Raw genomic sequence first — 22,939 nt, forward strand, 5'->3', positions numbered from 1 at the left:
CTCAGGGTGAGAAGGAACAAGCATGGGGAATTTAAAAGAAACATATAATCAGTGTGTAGGTGGAGCCCTGCGGAATGATGAGAGATTTATATGTGGTGGTTTGAATATGCTTAGCCCAGGGAGTGGCCTTAGATGTGGCCTTGTTGGAGTGGGTGTGGCCTTGTTGGAGTGGGTGTGGCCTTGTTGGAGGATGTGTGTCATTGTTGGAGTGGGCTTTTAGACCCTCCTCTTTGCTGCCTGGAAACTAGTCTCTTCAGGCAGCCTCAAGATCAAGATGTAGAACTCTCAGCTCCTTCTCCAGCACCATGACTGCCTACACACTACCATGACTGAACCTCTGACAGAGTAAGCCAGCCCCAAATGTTGTCCCGTATAAGAGTTGCCTTGGTCATGGTGTCTCTTCACTCTTCACAGCAGTGGAAACCCAAACTAAGACACGTGTGCACACATTTCCACAGTATTTGAAACGGCCAAACCTCAAGCCCTATTTGCCTTTTTCAATATCTATCTATCTATCTATCTCTGGCTGACCTGGAATAGATAATTAGACTAAAATGGTCTTGAACTCACAGAGAACAGCCTGTTTCAGCCACTTGAGCAATAAATTATAAAGACATTTATCACTATCACTGGCTCAAACACTATGTTTAAATTTTTTTTAATTACTTTTTAAGCTTTATGGGTGTTTTGCACCATGTGTGTGCCTGGTGCCTTCGGAGGCTACAAAAGGACATTCACTGCCTTCTCCGGAACTGGGTTTAGAAAAGGTTGTTAAATGTCATGTAAATGCTGGGAACTAAACCTAGGTCCTTGGGACGAGCAGCCCATGCTCTTCACTGCTAAGCCATCTCTCTAGCCCCTCAAGTACTATTTTTAAAGACATTCCTCTATCTTGCAGGACTCCTGATGTGTGGGGTCTCATCCAAAGGTATCTAGAGGAGACTGAATATATAGGACCCCTTCAAGAATATGGTGGGGAGAAAACAGTCCTCAGCCTAGTTAAACAGAATTGGTTTAGACTAGCTTTTTACAGTAGTAGGCACAGTGGACAGCATCAAACTGGAGTGGAATCATTTGTGCTAACTGTCACTTAAATGAACTTAGAAACAAGTTTGCTTCTTCCATAGTTCTGGTTAAGACAATCTCCTCCTTTTAAACCTATAAAGACAATACTCTAGAACTTGGGCTTTTCATTCTGTTTCCATTTCTCTCAGTCACATCTCCCCATAAGCAGACCCATGCTGCTCTAGAACTCTCCTCTAGCTCTAGGCTGAGTTTGTTCTGATTGTGTCCTTTCTTGCGAGGAGTGGAATTTTGGACTTCACCTATCCAGACACCATGCTACGCTGTATCCCCAGCCCTTCAAATTTTATCTCTCAACAGTCAGTCCTCCTTTTGTGTGGTCCTGAAATTTTAGCCCGAATAGAACCCATGAAATGATTAAAATATTTTTTAATGCTTTGAGAGAATTTTGCTAGCCTGAAGCTCCTGATCGTCCTGCCCACCAGGCCTCGGGTTTAGAGTGTACTTCCAAAGCAAGTACACTCTTAGTCCTTTCGTCTTAGTCCTTTTTAAGAGACTTTGCATGTTAACAGTTTCCCAGTTTCTTTGGTGTCTAACAACAGCACTTAGAGCAACTAGATATCCCAGATGACTTGTGTGTTGTAGGGAGGGGTAGGGTGGGGCAGGCAAATGCCCTCAGTTAATATGGCCGCAGCTGCCTTGCTTTGCTCTTTTCTGGCCCTAGCAAATACCGGTTCAACGACTTCCTTTGAAACCTCGCTTTTTCCATAACAAAGATGGAGCCGACGCTTCCGGTTCCGGGCTCTTGCGGTCAGGCCGGTGAGTGACCCGGGTTCTGAGGAATGGTTGCGGGTTTTAGTTCAGTCCTGGAGGGCGTGAGAAGGGAGCAAGGAAGCGAGGAGGGAAGGGAGGAGCGCAGAGTTTATTCCACGGGTTTCCCCGGCACGCGCCCCGCCCCGCCCCTCCGCTCCAAGCTCCGCCCACTGCGTTCTTCTACCTGGCTCTGGAATTAGTAGTCGAGATCAGGATAACTTCTATTTAATTATCTATTTCGGTGTTTTAAGTTTTTGTTTTGTTTGAGACAAGGTCTCTCGACATATCCCTGGTTTTCCTGGAATTCACTCACTACGTAGATCAGGCTGGCCTCGAATTTACAGATAGATTCTCCTGCCTCTGCTGGGATTAAAGGCGTGGGCTACCAGGGGTCTATTATAATTTTAAACAGCAGTCTTAGTAACCTTGATGTTTCCTTAAAATCTAAAGTGTAAACTACAGTCTGTTTTGTACATTAGCGGAGCTGTGCAACTTGGACTGTTCTCCCCACCCCAAAGAAAACTAACTGTTCTGAGGAACACAGTCCCGAGCATCGCTCCGCCCACCACCTGCCCCTACCCCAGTCTGTCTCTGGAGCTGGCTCCATCGTGTACACTGCTAGATGTTCCGTTTGTGTCTGTGACTCAGGACTGTGTGTTTCTTGTGATGTGACAGTGGATATTGTTGTGCTGCCTTTCCCCTTGTCCTTCTTTCTTTTTCTTTCAGAATAGAAACTATGTGAATAGTTTAGTGGTAAGGCAAGCCCTTGGTTTGTGTGCTTGAGGACCTGGGTTCGATCCCCCAGTTCCCCCTGTCTCATCGTTTTCTCCTGACCCATTCGCCGACTCTCAGACAGTATGTTTAGAAGAACATGTGCAGCTGCTTATTTTATGGTGCAAAGGATTCTGCTTTTCAGCACAATTTTTTTTGTTTCCTTTTGGTCCAGTGCCCAGTCTGGGGTTTTGGGCATTTAAGTGATCCAAAATGCAAAGCAAGATTATCACCTCAGGGATTCTTTTCATCAGTGACCTTCAGTTTGATGTTCTTTCAAGCCTCCTTTGAAGGCAAGCAGAATATACCGGGCTCATCCATGACCTCTTCGCTCCCTTCCACAGGCCTCCAGTGCAGGGTTACATAACGGAAGCGGAAGCCAGAGGTGCCTTGCAGAGGTCCTGCTGAAGCTCCAAACTTGCTTAGCTGTTAGAGCGCCCGCAGAGAGACGGGATGTTCTGTTTTTTGGAAACCTTATCTTTCCACTCCTTTTAGAAGTGCTCAGCTGATACCTTGGCTGATCCTCTGCCTGAGCAAGTGTCTGCAGCATGTGACTGGATGTCCTCAAACAAGGACCTGGCCAGGCGTCAGTGTTGATTTGTTTTCTATACTTGCTGGCTTTGCCTGATCAAGGTTATAGCACTGAGGCTGCTCAGACATGAGCGACTGAAGGCCTTCGAGCTGGGCTCTTTCATTTGGGAGCAGCTTTTTAAAGTGTAAAGATAGGATTATCTGCAGCAGGAATGGGGCTGTTGCCGGTGAAGCACTTGGTGTAGGGGTCGAATCTACTATACTGTTGACAAATGTGAGTTCGCCTTATTACACCGCTCGTATTATTCTGAAATTGCCTCCTTCATTAAACATATGTCTTTGAGATCTTTCAAGTTCTTTTAATTTATTCTCTGTTGTGTTCTACCATTTTAACAGCTGTATAGTATTCCTTGACTTGAAGAAATTCCAAACCCATTCCTCATCTTCTCTAAGTCCATTGACAGCAGTGGCATCCAAACTGTCTCTTCTAGTTCGCTTCCTCCTTAACCAATTTCCCTGTTTATTCCATTGTTAAGTTCTGGCCTCCTTTTAGTTCTTATCTGTGTTCTTAATCTTCCCTTTAGTCTTAACTCATAGGACTTTGGCATAGTTCATAGAAGCTCTGTTACCTAGACTACTGTAGGGTATGGGTGTCTGTCGCTCATGGGATTGCCTGCTGCCAGTATTGAGCCAGCTCCAGTCCTGTCAGCCCATCTGCTTTCCAGCTATGAAGTGTGTAAGCACAACTGTGCATCTACACGTCTGGATGGTGCAAGGCGGCAACCCTAGCATTGGGTACTATCATAAAAAAGCTGATTGCTGTCCGCAACTCATGAGAGATGTGGGCAGGAGCGGGTGTACTGCAAGGGACTTCTCCTGTAGAATCCAGATTCAAGACCCTGGAAGGGAAACACTGGGATTTTCTTGGGGTTCATTGTTGGTTTGTTTATTGGTTGGTTGATTTGTCTTTGTTTTTTCAATTTGATTTCTTTTTATGTACATGGGTGTTTGAATTTGTCTTTATGTGTGTTTCATGTGTGTCTGCGTACCATGTTCATGTAGTGCCCTCAGTCCTGTAGATCCCCATCTGCACCTAGCATAGGTGATGCCTGAGTGCTGGGGTTACAGACATGAGCAACCACACCTAACATAAGAGGTCTTTGATGCTCATTTTAAACTCCCAGTGCCCCGTGATGATGTGGGTCTCACATGGCTCTTGCCCCTCAGCCTTTGGTTTTATTTTATTTTTTAATTCTGAGCAGGGACTCCTCTAAGGGTCCAGGCTGGCTCTCCTGCTTCCGTCTCCTAAGTACTTTCAATTCTGTGCCTGTAACACCAGGCCTGGCTTAAGCTGGTTATTATTCCTTTCCTTATTTTTTTGCATTAGCACAGGGAGTAACATGTTTCATCCTTGCCTCTTCATACATGCACTGTGTTCTCGTTGCTCCCTCCTCTCCCATTAAACTGGCTTTCCTTTAGCCATGGTCATGCCTTCCCAGCAGCCCTGGGGTGGGGGTAATGTCTTCCTAGAGCCCACCTCCATTTCTAGTCTTCCTTGTCTAAATTCAGAGTCAACACAGCTGGTTTCTGTTTGGGTCTCCCCAGACTCTGAAGGACGTGTGGTGACTGTTCACCTCTGTGTCCCTAGAGCCTCCTGGGTCAGCCTCTTGAGTGTTGGGATTATAGATATTTGCCATTATGCCTGGCCCCCAGCTGAAATTAGGATTGATTTTTTTTTCTCAAGTGGGAGTCTCACATTAAGGGAACTTGGTACCCAAACACTGGATCAAAGGAGAGGGGAAGAAAAACTATGACTTAGGGGAAGAGAGTAGCTGCTCTTCTGGCCTCCTTGGGCTGTGCTTTGTGAAACTCCTACTGCATGGAGCCTGCGACATGGAGCTGTTTTACCTCCCTCACAGGCCTATGGACTCCCAGGCAGCCACGCCCAGCAGCCTGTCCGAAGAGAGCTGTACCTTGGATCTACCTATGGTGTGTGACTCCATGGGTTATGAAGCATCCCAGGGAGCCAGCCAGGGAAGCGACAGCACCTCTCTGAGTTCTCTGGAACCCCATCCTTTCCCTTCTTCTTCAACTGCCGATTCAGGTAACATTCACGGTTTGCATCAACCAGCTTTAAGAAAACAGTGACACAGCAGAGACACAGGCACATGGTCGTTCTTACTGTGTAAGTTACCTTACATAGGAAAGCACTTTACCCAGCAAAGCTGTGGGGAAGGACTTCAAAGCCTCCCCGAGCAACAGGATGGTGCTCAGGAACTGGTGATGTGGAGGTGAACGCCCAGGTCCTTTCCTCATGGAGCTCAGAGCTTGGGGTGATCCAAACACTGTGTCTAGACAAAGGGGAGAAGGAAGGGTGGCAGGTCTGATGTCTGTCCAGATGCGCTCAGTTTAGGAGGACACTCAGTTTGATAAAGGAAGTGGAACTGTACTTTTTGTTCTTTTAAGACTGCAGAAAATAGCAGTGTGTCCTACTGTGTGCAGAGGAGTGAGGAGGATAGAGGCGTCAGTGCTTCTCTTGGGAAGGATACTCTGGGCAGATACAGGGTATGAGTGTGTGCATGCTGTGTTGTGTGTGTTTGTGTGTGTGTGTGTGTGTGTGTGTGTGTGTGTGTGTGTGTGTGTGTAAGAATAGCTTGCAGGAATCAGTAGCTCTCGTCCTCCACTGTGTGGGTCCCAGGGCTCATCAGGTTTGAGCCACCATCCTAGTCCCTGCGTTCTGGATTTAAATAAGAACCTTTCTGTAAAATGTCCTAACTGCATTGCAGAAGTTGCTAATTTAAGGCTAATGATCACTAGCAAGCTGGGAAGCCTGTCTCTTTCCCATTAATTATTCAATCCATAATCCACAAACCTGGATTCAAATTTAAAGGTGCCGCTTGCTGGCCTGTACCTCTCTGTGTAGCCCAGGCTGGCCTAGACTAACCTTGAACTCACACTGACACATCTACCGGCCTTATCCGTCAGAGTATTGGGATTAAGTGTTGAGCCACCACCCCTGGCTCCACAGAGACTCGCTTGGCGTCTTGCTATGGGGATGAGGCTAGGCTTGAACTCCTGGTCCCCCTCACTCTGCCTTCCCAGTGCTGGCAATACAGGCACGTGCTCCCACACCTAACCACCTGTCGTGTCCGTGTAAGAGCCCGTTTGTTGTCATTGTTTTGTTTTTGTTTTTTTATTTCCATGTTGAGTCCATTTACCCCCTATCACTGCATGTTTGTAAGTAGTTGGAGCTGTAGCCTGTCTGCAGATTCCTGTCAACAGCGTGCCCTTGTTCTGACAGTTCTGGACCAGCCGTGTGTTCAGACCCAGGCTTGCCTTTACTTTGATCCCCAGGGGTCCCCACAACTGCTGTTCAGGCCCAGACTCTTAGCACCTCCAGTTCCTAAGCCAACTGGATGTTAGTTTTTGTGGCTTCTGTTCTGTATTGTAAGGAACTTCTGAGGAGTCTTCCAACTGGAGGTCACTTGGGGTAGCTCTGCAGTGTTCTGTAACTTCAGTATGCACTCAGGAGCCCTTGGCAGTGTTCATGTGGCTTGTGCTTGGTTCCAAATATAGTCAGCTATGGTGAGCCAGCAGAGCATGCTGGGGGCCTTGGGATGGAGGCCTGATAATAGCCTCCCTAGCTATTAAGTTAGACAAAAGCCAGGTACTGACTGTGAGAATCCAGTCATGGGCTGAGGGCTCAATTGTACAGCTTACCTGGCATGCTCAAGGCCGTGAGTTCAATCCCAACACCAGAAAAATAAGAAAGATATATTAGAATTCAATCAAATTATCCCTTTGTCACAATGTCCATGAAATCCAGGCATGAGGTGGCAAAGAGTGAAGTGTATAGTAACGGAGTGGGGCAGCCTCCAGACAGTGGTGTACGACTGCAGCAGGTAAGCCAGCGGCAGCCACCAACGCCCGGACAGGATGTGCAGCGCGCAGGTGGCTTCTCTGAGGCAGGGTCACTGTACTGACCCCTGAGAGAATGGCAGGGGGAGAAGGCTGGCTTCAGGGTTCTGTTCTCTTTTGTTTGCTTGTTCACTTGAGACGCGGTCTCAGGCATAGCACAAGCTAACCTGGAAGTCTACAGGATCGACTTAGAATGGGGACCTCTCCTCAACTTCACATTTCACAACCGGACGAGCCATCATGACCTTGGTTGATGGTGACGTTTGCTGCTTTCAAAACTAGATGGTTGATACTGCATCTTTGAACAGCCACTGGAAGAGTAAAGCTAGTAACATTTTAAGCTTTAAGCAAAGCCTCCTTATATAAAGGTCTCTGAGACTTATCACCAGAACCATCTATGTGTAAAACCACTGTTTGGGTGGGTTTGTGTGCAGTCCCGGGAAGTCTGTACCTTCCGCTAACATGAATTAATTTCATGAAAACGTACAATCAGCTCAAGTGGAGGACTGAAGTGTCGTGGATTTCAGAGACTGGAAACAGCATTTCTGCTGCAGTTGAAGTCCCAGTTTCCTTCCACCCTTTCTCTGTTTGCACCACAGTTTGCAAAAATGGTGGATGATGGGGGTTGCCATGGTCCATAAATAAAGTAAGGCCAGGTACACATCCTTGATCCTGGACCACAGTTCTTGTATACACTGAGTCTGAGATCCCAAGCTGCGGCCTCTCCAAACCCACCTGACACAGGGACCCACAGAGCCAAGATGGTGGCCCTTTTACTTCTGCATCCCTTGATTGTTTTTCCCCAGGCACATAGCACCACCCCACCTCCCCACAGGACGAAGCCTGCTCTGGCGCAGACGCCTATGCTCATGTTCAGGAAGCAAACTGATGGACACTTCCTACCCTCACTGGATGTGTCTGACCCATTACCACTCGCCATGCCCAGGAGGAGGCTATTGGAGGCAAGAGGGATGCGTTTTTAGATTACTTTCTAAGAAATCAAAGAGTCATAAGGATCCCAGGAATACGTTAGGAAGACCTTGAAAGTTTCTTTCATTTCAGTCTGGTATGACAAAGGCAGGAGAGGCTGGGCTCTCGCCTGCCTTGATAGCTGTGTGTGCCCTGAGGTTACCAGACAGGCCCTTCTCAGGAAGTTGAAACAAACAACCATTGCCTCACAGGCAGACTCATGAGCCTCCTCCCCGCGCCTGTCCTGGTAGATAAGGGTGAAGACTCACTGCTGCCAAGAGGTCTTCCTGGGGCAACATTTCCATCCCAGTGTGTGAGCCTCTCTGAGACTGTGCTTCCTCACTTTCAGGACTCCGTAATCTGGTAGCCATGTTATTTGTTCAAAACAACCAATGTATCAGCAGTGCAAGGCTCCACAGGGGCATGGCCGCTGACACAGACCCTGAGACCACCCATTATATAAACCTGGACTCCTGATTTAGGCTGAGCCAACTCTTAGTGTTTGAGACGCTTGATTCCCTCTTTGGACGCTCTCCCTCCCTGATCAACTCCAGTTCACTGCATGGGCTGTCTATCCATCCTTCCCAGCCAGCTTCAGACTTGGCAATGGACTTGAACTTCTTGCCCATTAGATACTCACTGGCCTAGATGCAGGACCACAGAGAAGCACAGATAGGCAGAGGCAAAGAGCCATATATAGCAATGGTCTCCATTCACTATCGCAAAGGCCAGGTCACAGGTTCCATAGGGCATGTTCTTCTGTGGTCTGTTGTAGTTTGATAAGGTAGGCCCTGTAGCCTAGTGTCCCGGGCTCACAGAACCTTTGTCCTGCACACACTCACAGAGCATTCTAACCCAGAACACACGGTTTCTCTGCAGTTGTTCAGACATGGCAATATGGGTGGAGAAAATCTTGGCGCTTTCCTCAGACTAGAATTTTTGTCTGAGAACAGTGCTGGGAACTGGAATGTAGACAGCAGACATGAGAATTAAGTATACAATAACTCTTTGATGATTAAAGGCTCCTGCTGGCAGGTGGCTGTAAACTTTAACAGTGCTTTAATGTCCCTTGTGGGTTTTTTTGTTTTGGTTTTTTTTTTTTTTTTCTTTTTGGAGTCTGTCAACATCCCAGTCTTCAAAGGTAACCAGATAATGTAATATTTAAGAATAGGTAAATATGCTTTATCCTGTTTATAATTCACATGACATTTCTTTGTAATTCTATAAAACTGTGTTCTCATAATGAAACAATTATAAACTCGTACAGTCAGTACTTCAGACTGGAAGTTACATAGTAATTGTGGAAATCCAGGTTTGAGGCCGGAGAGGTGGCTCAGTGGGTAAAGTACTTGAGAGCAAGCATGGGGAGACCTGGGATCTCAGGTCTATGGCACCCATGTGAAAACTGGGCATGGTGGCCAGTGTCTGTAACAGCTGTCCTCACAGTTTCCTGTGAGTGAGCTGACATTCGGGACTCGTTCAGCTGTGTCTCCCTACAGTGCATGGGAAAGCCTTGACTGGTGTGGTGTAGCAGACGCCCGTCCCTAACTCACAAGAGGCAGTAAGGGAGGAGGAGTTGTCATCCACCTGCTCTGTAGGTGCTGTGCCATAGGCATTTAAACACATTCGTTCGTGTGTGTGTGTGTGTGTGTGTGTGTGTGTGTGTCTGTGTGTGTGTGTGTCTGTGTCTATGTGTGTGTGTCTGTCTATGTGTGTGTGCGTCTGTGTGTGTCTTGTGTGTCTATGTATGTGTGTGACTGTGTGTGTCTGTGTGTGACTGTGTGTGTCTGTGTGTGTCTGTGTGTGTCTGTGTGTGTCTGTGTGTGTCTATGTGTGTCTTGTGTGTCTATGTATGTGTGTGTCTCTCTGTGTGCGTCTGTGTGTGTCTTGTGTGTCTATGTATGTGTGTGACTATGTGTGTCTCTGTGTGTGTGTCTTGTGTGTCTATGTATATGTGTGACTGTGTGTGTCTCTCTGTGTGTGTCTGTGTGTGTCTAGGTGTGTCTTGTGTGTCTATGTATGTGTGTGTCTCTGTGTGTGTGTGTTTATGTGTGAGTGTGTGTGTGTGTGTGTGTGTGTGTGTGTGTCTCTGTGTTGATGTTGCTACCAGACAGCAAGCCCAGGGCTTCCAGTGTGCTAGGCAAGTGCTCTAGGACTGTGCAGCCCAGCATGTTGTATCTTTTGATTCTTAGAGCCACCCCCAAAGAAGTAAATGTAGTGTTCAGATTTGGTCTAAAGAGTGCTAGAAAGCTGAGACTCAACTCTGGGTCAGGTTGACCTCAAAGGCAGGACTTTAAAGACACATAAACATGAGGTCTGTAAGGACTATAAAGTGCTAACCTAAGCACTCGCACTTACCCCTTCCAGCTCCTTCCTGCTAACTGCCCTCCAGTATCAATACTTCCCAGGGGCCAACCATGCCTTTGGCTCACTTGAGACATGACGCGCTCTCGCGCTCTCGCTCTCTCTTCACTACCCTTCCTAACCCTGCGCTGTGGAAGAAGCACCCGTCAGCTACCTGCAGAACAGCTGCAGAGAAGATATCAGAGACTCCACCTTAGGTAGAGACCAGGAGAGAAACAGAAACTTGGATTCTAGCTGTTTGCTGGAAAGAATGAAACCCTTATTTTACCCAGAAGACATTTTCTCACCTGCCTCTAGGATGGTGTGTTGGCTTTGCCCTTTGAAGTGGAGCTTGGGTTCCAGCCCAGGCCTTTTGTTTTAGACACATGTCACCACTGAACTGTGCAGACAATGCCCTCCCTGGAGTCTTTGAAAGCTGCTGCTGACATGGTACACAGTCCAGCTTCCTGGAGCGTAACCTTTAAGGGTAAATGCTTCAGTATTCACTTCTGGCTTCCCTATGCTTGACCGGCCAGTGCCCCACAGCTGCTGTCTGCTAACGTAGGCCTTGAACAGTGAGCAGATCAGGGCAGCACCTGGTATATAGTAGGTGGTCAGTTAAGGCTGATAAACTGAATAAATGAAACGTGTTAAAATTTAAAAGGCAGAGGGGCTGGAGAGATGGTCAGTGGTTAGGAACACTGGCTGCTTTTCTGAGGAGTTAGGTTTGATTCCCCGCATCCACATGGCAGCTTGCAGCTGTATATAACTCCAGGCCCAGGGGATCCAATATCCTCTTCTGTCCTCTGTGGGTTCTGCATGTACTTGGCTCTTCGATGTGTGTGGGCAAAACACACATACATATAAAATGAGAGTTTATTTTCTTGTATTTTTTAAGATTTAAGGGAGCTGGAGAGATGGCTCAGCAGTTAAGATCACCTACTGCTTTTCCAGAGGTCCTAAGTTTAATTTCCAGTAAATCCCTGGTGTCTCACAACCATCTGTAATGGGATTTGATGTCCTCTTCTGGTGTGTCTGAACACAGCTACATTGTACTCATATAATAAAATAAATAAATTCAAAAAAATTTAAAAAGATTTCAGGATACAAAGTATTGGTCATAAATGTCTTGCTCATAAATTTGTGAATTTTTTGGCACATTCAAGGTATATTTGATCTTACCTGTAAGGGTGGATGACAAAATCCACAGGTAAAAGTGTGCACGTTTACACAGGCCCTTCAGATTTATTTAAATCTTATTTAGAAAGTGATTAGTCCACACTTCTGTCTATGCATCCTTGAAAAGGGAACACTTGAGGTTGGGGTGACGGTGTACTACTGAGTGTACCCCAGGAAGCTGAGGCAGGAGGGGGAAGAAGAGGAAGAGAAGGGAGAAGAGGAAGGGAAGGAGGAGGGGGAGGAGGAGGAGGAGGGTCTGAGGCTAGCCTGAACTGCATAGTGAGTTCAAGGCCAGTGTGGGCTACATCGTGAGAAGCCTTCAAGGTCAAGGTTCCTGCAGTTTGGTCCGATCCCAGGAGCCCACACAGTGGAAAGAGAACCAACTTCAAAAATAAATGTAGTTAATATATAAACAGAAGGAAATATCAAAACAGGAAGAGAGGGCAGGAAATGGTGCAGCTTTAAAGATGTATCATGTTACCGAGTAGAATATACAGATCCTAAAAGAGAATTTACTTATTTTATTTACTTTGAGAGCTACGGTCTCATTGTATATCCCTGGCTGGCTGGGAACTCACTATGTAAACAGGGCTGGCCTTGAACATACAGAGATCTGTCCTCTTCTTAGTGCTTTGGTTAAAGACTCTTACCCTCCTGGGCTGCTTCTTTGAGATAGCAGCATCTCGCTTTGTTTCTTCTCTTGGGCCTGAGTTCAGAATCTGTGCTGTGATTATAGGTTTGTGCCACCATGCCCTGGGGGAATTGTTTCAGTCATTATGTCTAAGCGTGTGTATATGTGAGTGTGGGTACCCGCAGAGGCCAGGGGTATCCGACTCCTTGGATCTGAAGTTACAGGTGATTGTGAGCTCCCTGGTGTGGGGCCTCTGCAAGGAACTCTAACCACTGAACCATCTTTCCACCCCAGGAATTATTTCTTAGTTCAACAAATATTTCTTAATAAGAGTACATAAAAAAAAAATAAGAGTACATAAAATTATAGACTTAGGATATCCCTAAAGATTGTCTTTAAAGTTGTTTTTTTTTTTTTTAAAGACAAGATCTTACTATGTAGCTTTGGCTGTCCTGAAACTCACAGTATAGACCAGGCTGACCTTGAACTCAGGAAGATCTGCCTGCCTCTGGCTCTAAGTGCTACGTCTGCCTAAACTTCTGAAACTGTAAGCCAGCCCTAATTAAGTGTTTTCCTAATTAAGAATTGTTGTGCGAGGGGTTGGGGATTTAGCTCAGTGGTAGAGCGCATGCCTAGCAAGTGCAAGGCCCTGGGTTCGGTCCTCAGCTCCGGAAAAAAAAAAAAAAAAAAAAAAAAAAAGAATTGCTGTGCGTGCCAGTTGTGGTGGTGCACACTTTTGGTCTCAGCACTCAGGAGGTAGAGGCAGATAGATAGATCTCTTGTAAGTTTTAGGCCAGCCTGGTCAACAAAAGCAAGTTCCAGGACAGACAGGGCTGTTAAACAGAGCAACCCTGTCTTGAAAAAAGACAAAAAAAGAAAGAGGTGGGGTGGGGTGTCTGTGGGTGTGGTGCCTCCTCACAGCAGTAGAAACTCTGAGACAAATGGTTCTCAAGAGCAACAGCCAAGGTTATCCCCTGGCATGCGTAAGTGCACACACACCAGACAGGCACACAAACACATGTGCAAACATGCCTTCTCCTTCAAGGCCTGGATATAGTGTCTCTTTCAGCATCAGGCATCTCGTTCTTCCTAGGGAGTTTGATCACCCTACCATTTTGTCAGTCAGGTGTGCAAATATGGACAAGCTCTTGATTCACTTGCTGTCCCACTACAGAGTGGACACCTACCTGCCTTCCTTCCCAACTCCTGCCCCCACAGCTGTGCTCTCCAGCCTTTGGTCTGCTGAAAAGCCTTGGGGTAGCCATATGTGAGCACCTGGGAATCAAAGGCAGATAGAGCTCTGATTTCAAGGCCAGCCTGGTATAAATCGCTAGGCTCTGCCTCATAAATAACTAAGTCCTCGCCTCTGTGTGAGATCCAAGGATCAGTGGCAATTGGCCGGCTTTTCATGACCAGCATTTGCCCTGCTGGTCAATCTCATTTGCCTGCAGATATTTTCCCTAATATTTCTATCACATACCAGCACTTTGGGTCTTTTCCTACTAATAAAATGATAAAATTGACTGGCAGGAATTTTCTTTCCATCACGTTATATAAATTGGTGTTTCCAAGAACTTACTTTCTCATCTTTTTCTAAAATTTTATGTTTTTTTGAGATATAATCTTTCTGCATAGCTCAAGCAAGCTTCAAACTCACGATCCCCCCTGTCTCTGGGGATTACAAATGTGAGCCACCAAGTCTGGCTTTCACGGAGATTATTCGGAAAGTGAGGATGGAGAATTTAAGTTAAGCATGATATAGAATATGAAGTCGTGTATGAGCAACGCCATTGCTGTTTTAGAAAGCTAGTTTGGGGGTGGGGGTGGAATTGGCTACAATTGCTCCCCGGTTTTTATGCAGTGATATCAAGTGCCACATTTGCCTCTACTGCCCTCTTGTGGCTACTGTCCACATATTTCTGAGGGTGGATGGGGTGCTGAAATTTAAGTGGGTTAAACCTTTTGTTGTTCATTCTCTGCTCTGATTAAGCTGACCCCCTCCCCCCATCACACAGACAGACAGACAAACAGACAGACGCATGCACGCACACAAGCACAGTTGAGATTGAACTCAAGACTCGGGTATATGGGAAGCAACAGCTCTATTAAGCTCCACACCCAGCCCCTCTCATGTTTTCTTTGTAGAAGCTGTCTACTAGGGGTAGTATTAAACATTTTTAGAGACTCCTTTTTTGAAGTGGGGGTCTTAGACTGAAACCTGAGAAGTTAATTTGTCACTGTCCCCGATGTCAGGTGTGTTCACTACGCATGTGTGATGCGGTCTAAGAGTATGTTTGTTTATATGCAATGGTGTTGTCCATGCATTTATCAGTAAGGATTAGGCTTTTTCTTTGAGAAAGACCAAAGGATGTACACTTTCCTCTGTTGATAAAATTATGGTCATATTAAAGAGCAATATGGCATTAAAACTTCCCTGCCCTCCTCTCCCTTTCCAATAATGGGGTTGACTCGAAGGCCTAGTGCATGTTGGGTGAGCACCTCTCAGGGTATTATCCTCTGCCCACCTTCACCCTTCAGTTTAATTTCAAGACAAAGCCTCATTAGCTTGCCCAGACTGGCACGGACCTGTTCTAGCGCCCAGGCAGGCCTTGATCTGGGGTTCTTCCTGATTCGTTCTTTCAGATACCTGGGATGACAGGCCTGATATCCAGATGCCCTCCCTCAGTGCTGGTGGTTGAACGTAAGGTCTTACACATAGCAGGTTTCTCTCATTAAGCACTTCCAGCCTGTATTTCTTCCTCTCCTTCCTGACAGGGAGGGACTCGCTAAGTAGCCTTTGCTAACTCCAAACTCATTAAGCATCTGCGTGTAACTTTATGGTCCTGATCCTCCTGCCTCCATGTTTGAAGTACTGAGATTACAAGTATATGCACCAGGCCCTTCTAAATCTAAGGGTTCTTTTTTTTTTGGAGACATTTTTATTTTCAAATTATGTATACATATGCAGTTCAGAAGGGGGCATCAGAGCTGGAGAGATGGCTCAATGGTTAAGAGCACTGACTGCTCTTCCAGAAGTCCTGAGTTCAATTCCCAGTGACCACATGGTGGCTCACAACCATCTGTAATGGGATCTGGTGCCCTCTTCTGGTGTGTCTGAGGACTGCTACAGTGTACTCATAAACATTAAATAAATCTTAAAAAAAAAAAAAAAAGAGGGCATCGGATCCCTGGAGCTGGAATTACAGGCTGATGTAAACTGCCTGATGTGGGTGCTGGGAAACAAACTCAGGTCCTCTGCACGAGTAGCACACATTCTTAACCACTCAGCCATCTCTCCAGCCCCAGTCTAACATGTCTTAAAGCCACGACGTCATTTCTTTTTTAATTCAAGGCCAGCCTGGGCTGCACAGCAAGACCATCCTATCACACTAAAGCAAAGAACAAAGGACGGGCTGAGGAAAAGCTCTGTGGAGAGCAGAGTTTGACCCCAGGAACCACGCAAAAGGCAGAGCGGCCATATTTAGGCGTGGCCTGAGTTGTGGGAGGAGGCTGGGGCTTGCTAGCCCTGTCACTGAAGAGAACATCAAGCTCCTGGTTCTGTGTCAAGGGCATTCGTCAGAGTGACAGAACAGGACATCCAGTATCCTCCAGCCTCTTCAGTTGCATGTCCGCACCGCACAGACACACACACGCGCACACACATACTCACACACACACACATATCACACACACACACCACACACACACCACACACCACACCACACACACACACCACACCACACACACACACACCCCACTCACACCACACACACCACACCACACACACACACACCCCACTCACACCACACACACACACACCACACACACACACACCACACACACCACACACCACACACCCCACACACCCCACACACACACCACACACCACACACCACACACCCCACACACACCACACACACACCACACACATACACACACACCACACACACCACACCACACACACACCACACACCACACACCACACACCCCACACACACCACACACACACACCACACACCACACACCACAACCCCACACACACCACACACACACCACACACATACACACACACCACACACACCACACACACCACACCACACACACACACACCACTCACACCACACACACACACACCACACACACACACCACACACACACACCACACACCACACACCACACACCCCACACACACCACACACACACACCACACACCACACACCACACACCCCACACACACCACACACACACACACCACACACATACACACACACCACACACACACACCACACACACACACACCATACACCACACCACACACACACACCCCACTCACACCACACACACACCACACACACACACACCACACACCACACACCACACACACCCCACACCCCCCCACACACACACCACACACATACACCACACCACACACACACACACCCCACACACACCACACACACACACATACACACACACCACACACCACACACACACACACCCCACACACACCACACACACACACCACACACACACACCACACACACACATCACACACACACACCACACACATACACCACACACACACACCACACACACACACATGCACACACCCCACACACACCACACACACACACCACACACACACATACACACACACCCCACACACACCCCACACACACACCACACACCACACACACACACCGCACACACACACACACATACCACACACACACCACACACACACACACACACACACACACCACACACAGGCACACACCCCACACACACACACACATACACACATACATACCACACCACACACACACACAGACATACACACACACCCCACACACACACCACACACACACACACACACCGCACACACACACACACCCCCACACACACACCACACACCACACACACACACACCACACCACACACACCACACACCACACACACACATACACACATACACACCACACCACACACACACACACATACACACACCCCCCCCACACACCACACACACACCACACACCACACACACACACACACACACACCGCACACACACAGGCACACACCACGCACACACGCACAAAGAAAGAAAAGAAAGAAATTAGGTCTCTAGAACTCTTATGTTTGTTTCTATCATCCTACACTACATCTCAGGAAGCCCAGGCTAGCCTTGAATTCACTAAGTAGATAAGGATGGCTTTGAACTTGCACCTTCTTTTAGACAGGATTTCTCCATTTTGTAGCTCTGCTATCCTAAAATTTGTTAGGGTGATCAGGTAGCCTCAAATTTATAGAGATCCATCTGCTTTTGCCACACGCCCAGCTGGTCTTGAACAGTTCCACCACTTCCTAGTGTGGGGATCTTTTTCTTAAGGTAGGTCTCGCCCGGGCTGGCCTGGAACTCACTCTATGTGGCTGACTTCAGACTCGATTCCCTTGCCTCAGCCTTCTCCTGTGTATAGATCGCATCCATCACCATGTATAGCTGTTGATTGTTTTGGAAGAGTAAAAGAAAACTGGGGCAGACAAAATAGGAATGTAAACGTTTGAACTTTCTGTAAAATTTGTAATCTGGGCCTGGTGACCTTCATTTCTCTCTGAGTGGAAGGAAGTATGGCCTTGGAGGTTTTAAGAGTAGTTCTTTAGTTGTGAATTAAGATCCCTTTGCAAGGTCAAACAACCTTTCATAGGGGTCTCATCATATACTGCATCGGATATTTGCATTGTGATTCATAATGGTAGCAAAATTAGTTATGAAGAAGCAACAAAAATAAATATGGTCGAGGGTCACCACAACATGATTAGCTGTTTTAAAGGGTCGCAGCCTTAGAAAAGTTGAGAACCACTGTTCTAAGGGCTTTCTTACTTTTTAACCTGGTGTTCTTAGGCAAGTCCTTAACACCTTTAAGCCTCATCTCTGTGTGCGTCTCATCTCTGTGTGCGTCTCATCTCTGTGTGTGCGTCTCATCTCTGTGTGCGTCTCTGTGTGTGCGTCTCATCTCTGTGTGTGCGTCTCATCTCTGTGTGTGCGTCTCATCTCTGTGTGTGCGTCTCATCTCTGTGTGTGCGTCTCATCTCTGTGCGTCTCTGTGTGTGCGTCTCTGTGTGTGCGTCTCTGTGTGTGCGTCTCTGTGTGTGCGTCTCATCTCTGTGTGTGTGTCTCTGTGTGTGCGTCTCTGTGTGTGCGTCTCTGTGTGTGTGTCTCTGTGTGTGCGTCTCTGTGTGTGCGTCTCCTCTCTGTGTGTGCGTCTCATCTCTGTGTGTGTGTCTCTGTGTGCGTGTCTCATCTCTGTGTGTGTGTCTCATCTCTGTGTGTGCGTCTCTGTGTGTGTGTCTCATCTCTGTGTGCGTCTCATCTCTGTGTGTGTGTCTCATCTCTGTGTGCGTCTCATCTCTGTGTGCGTCTCATCTCTGTGTGTGCGTCTCATCTCTGTGTGCGTCTCTGTGTGTGCGTCTCTGTGTGTGCATCTCTGTGTGTGCGTCTCCTCTGTGTGTGTGTGTCTCTGTGTGCATGTCTCATCTCTGTGTGTGTGTCTCATCTCTGTGTGTGCGTCTCTGTGTGTGTGTCTCATCTCTGTGTGCGTCTCATCTCTGTGTGTGTGTCTCTGTGTGCGTGTCTCATCTCTGTGTGTGTGTCTCATCTCTGTGTGTGCGTCTCTGTGTGTGCGTCTCCTCTCTGTGTGTGCATTCTCCAATAACACTACCTGATAAAGTTGGGCACAGTGGGTGAAAGAGAACACTCACCTCCCACACCGCTAGCCTCTCGTGTAACAATCACTTGTTACTGTTTCCGTGTGAAAGGTCACCCACAGGTTCGTATGTTTTAACACTCGGTCCTTCCTATCGGGGGCCACTTTGGGGAGGTTTGGAATCTTTGGGATATAAGGCCTACCTTAGAAGACTGAAAGACTTACAGCCTAACCCCACCTCAGCCGGAGCCCGCCCTGCTTCCTGATTGCAGTGTCAGGAGCTGCCTCTGCAGGCTCAACCACTGACTGACCTACCTCACCAAGTCTTACCCACCAAGATGGTCTGTACTGTCTAGGACGGGTGCTAAGGACCACCCTCAGCATGGAGAGGGGTTTCTGAGAGAAGAGATGTCTGAAGGCATCGAAGAGGATGACTCGGAGTCCATTCCAACCTTGAGTCAGCTATCAGTTTTGACAAACTACCTTCCAGTGTATGAAGGAATTAAATTTAGCTTCAAAGAAACCAATACATATAGATGTACATTCTCTCTCTACATACATGTAATTATGTAGAGAAAGAATATATATTTCTACTGTTTTGTCTTTGAAGCTAAATTATTCCATATATAAAGGTATATTTTATTCTATATATAATTGTATAAAGTATATATATGGAAAGAGAGCGAGTGAATGATATGTGTGTGTGTTTCTAGAACGAATGTCATTGTGATGTATGAATGCAATGTCTGGGAAGGCCAGAAGAGGGTGTTGTATACCCTGAGACTTGTTTGTGAGTGTCTGGCTATTGGGGATTGATTGGGTCCTTGGAGAGGAGCCAGTGCTTTTAACCATGAGCCCCCTCTCCAGCCGCAACAGTGGAATTGTGATAGAATAACAGTGTGGGCCCAGAGACTTTCATTTTCTCCTGGTTTTGGAGACAAGATCTCTTTTTTTTCTTTCTTTTTTTCTTTCTTTTTTTTTTTGGAGCTGGGGACCGAACCCAGGGCCTTGCTCAGGGCTCTACCACTGAGCTAAATCCCCAACCCCCAAGATCTCATTTCTGTAGCACCAGCTGAGCCGTAACTCACTTTGTAGTGGAGGCTGGCCTTGAATTTGCTGTAATCCTCCTGCCTATGCCTGCTGAGGACTAGGATTATAGGCACGATTCACCATGCTGGCTCCCAGTACTCTCCCCTGCTTCTAGTCATGGGCACAGCATTACTGTGTCATTGCAGAGTGACGGGGAAATGGACTTCAGCCATCGTGCCTGATTATAGCTGATTATTGTCAGCTACGACACCAATATTTCCTTCTTATGTATGAGTTTTTGTTTCTGTGTGTCCAGTGGGTATGAACTGGGAAATCCAGGCCGAGGGAAAGTACAGGGTGGTGGTCGCAGTGGCTGCCAACCTTCTGTCTCCAGTAAAACAACATGGTGTCGTTAAAGACTTGAGTTTTGTATTTAATAGTAAATGACTGATCTGCAGACCTTTACCTTTTTCTTCCCTGAATTGTTTCAGTCACGATTACATCATCCAGAGGGTTAGTTGGTTGGTGGTCTTGTGCCAGCATTGGCTGGTGGTCTTGTGCCAGCGTTGACTGGTGGTCTTGTGCCAGCATTGGCTGGTGGTCTTGTGCCAGCACAGCACTCGCCACGTTCAGCTGCAGCTCTGCAGGGCCAAGCCTCTTCCTGGCCTTTGCCTTGTGCAAAGGCTGCGGACAACTCTTGGCCACATTGTTATATCTAATTATGATTTAAAGTGGGCACAGTGATGTTGCTTTGTTTTGTTTTTTAATTAAATTTGGTTCAGGACAACGAAACCTACATAGTGAGACACTATCTGGAAAAACAATGAAATTAAATTTGGAAGTGTAATACACATTCCTGAGTTCTGAAAATACTCTGTACTCCAGTTCTTCTGTGCTATTTCTGTGGGATGCTCCTGATTGTCCCAAGTTGTGGTTCCGAGGATTATTTTAACAGTGTTGGAAGGACGCCCCTTCAAGTTCCTCTAGGGGAATATAGCTCAAGCCTTAGACCACGTGCTTCCACAGCTGCAGGGTGCAACTCAGCAGTACAGTGCTTGCCTATCATGTGTGTTGGGTCGCTGGCTTTGATTTCCCCAGCACCACAAAAACAACAGACAGGAAGAAGAAGAGGAGGAGGAGGAGGAAGAAGAGGAAGAGGAAGAGGAGGAAGAAGAAGAACAACAACAACAACTCGTGCTTGGAAGGAGAGAGAGAAGAAAGACTTGTGCTTCTTAAAAGGTAGAAATGAGTTCAGACAGTAAGCTGTGTAAGAGCATATCCAAAGTCTTCTTGTAGAACTACTTCTGCTAGATTTGGGAGAGAGGCCTTTACTTAGGATAAAGTTAGTCTGGTTTCATTTGGTGTGTGTGTGTGTGTGTGTGTGTGTCTGTCTGTCTGTCTGTCTGTCTGTCTGTCTGTCTGTGTTATGTACGCTAGGCAAGCACTGTGCCACTGAACTATATTGCCAGCCCAAGTTAGTTTATTTTGTTTGCTTTTAAAGTACATTTGATTAATTGTTTGTTTAATGTGTGGGGTGAGGTGGGCATCAGAGGCAAGTTATAGGAGTCGTTTCTCTCTTTCCAACATGTAGATCCCAGTGATCAAAAACAGGTCATTAGGCTTTATTTACCTACCGGGCTATCTCAACAGCCCTGTTTGTGTTTAGATGGGATCTCACTAGATAGTCAAGCTGGCCTTAAATTCACAGCAATCTCCCTGCCTCAGCCCTGCCCAGCCTGGCAGCTTTGTGTGTGCATGTGTTTTAGGTTTGGTTATATAAATATTGAATGTAAGTATGTATGTATATGTATATCTGCATATATATGAATGTTTTTCTGCATGTATTGCATATTCACTGTGTGTACACCTAGTATCCTCAGAGGACAGAGAGGGCATTGGATTCCCTATAACTGGAGTTAGAGATAATTATCAGCCACTCTGTGAGTCTTGGAAACCAAACCAGGCTTCTGCAAGAGCAGCCAGCGCTCTTAGCCACTGAGCCAGCTCTAGTCCCACAGCAGCTTCTAGTAATAAAGTTTTACTTCAATCTTTTAAAAAAAACAGAGGGCTGGGGATTTAGCTCAGTGGTAGAGCGCTTGCCTAGGAAGGGCAAGGCCCTGGGTTCGATCCCCAGCTCCAAAAAAAAAAAGAACCAAAAAAAATAAAAAAAACAGAAATAAAAAAGTAAATACTACATCAAAATATAAAATCAAACATAAGGCAGGATATAATTGCAGCACTAGTAGCCACAGGGATTGCATAAGTTCAAAGCCAGCTGGTCTATATATACAGAGCAAGTTCTGTGTGAAATGTATGAAATAATTATGATTTACACAGTCACCTACGAAGCGTCTCCGTAAACAACTTTGTAAGTCCTCTCAGCTGCTTCCCTGCATCTGTAAGTGTCTTCATACAAACGGATACGCAGGTACCTGAGGGCTCAGATGCACGAAGAGCACATCAGGTTTTAAAAGCATAGGGCGTAGCTCTGGGATGAGGCTCAGTGGGAGAGCACTTGTCCAGCATGTAGGAGGTCCTGAGTTTGAGTACTGCCAGGAAGAACGGGTTCCCATGATACCACTGTACCGCGTCCTTCTCATTTACCGAGACAGGGCATCTCGTCACACTAGTGCGTGTACAGTGCTCCTGTTTTCATGGCTGCACAGCATTTCAGTGTATGTTTGATCACAATTTATCTGATGTGGTGAATGATACAGGATGAATGTTTAGTTGCCCAGCTCTTCACTGTCACTGACAGTCTCGGATCTCTTTATACATGTATCTCAGTGCATTCGGTGAATGAATGTTTTCATTGATAGACTCAAATCTGGAAGCTCTATGTCAAATATGCCAAATATTACCAGTTTAGCAGATTTTATCCAAAAATATGAAGTCCAATAACTAACAAAAGATCTTCTCAAAACTGTGCCATAAACATACTTTGAGGGGGGGGGTAAAAGCACTTGAAAGGCTGAAGCAGGGCCTGGAGAGATGGCTCAGCGGTTAAGAGCACCGACGGCTCTTCCA

General features: G+C 46.6%; 1 protein-coding gene across 4 annotated transcripts in view; it reads left to right on the top strand.

Annotated features, from left to right (window-relative positions):
• Nucleotides 1-1,810: 1,810 nt before the first annotated feature.
• The window catches only part of Shld1 (shieldin complex subunit 1), a 72,466-nt gene continuing 51,337 nt past the window's right edge, over nucleotides 1,811-22,939 (top strand). For 2 of the 4 annotated variants that reach the window (XM_087654413.1, XM_087654411.1), the window contains exon 1: nucleotides 20,958-21,151. Coding sequence is in view for 3 of the 4 variants with exons in the window: in XM_087654411.1 (XP_087510537.1) it covers nucleotides 20,977-21,151 (175 nt within the window). In the remaining variant the exon portion in view is untranslated. 4 annotated transcript variants of the gene reach the window in all.

Source organism: Rattus norvegicus, chromosome 3 (genome assembly GCF_021556685.1).
Source record: "Rattus norvegicus strain SHRSP/BbbUtx chromosome 3, alternate assembly SHRSP_T2T, whole genome shotgun sequence".
Classification (NCBI taxonomy): domain Eukaryota; kingdom Metazoa; phylum Chordata; class Mammalia; order Rodentia; family Muridae; genus Rattus; species Rattus norvegicus.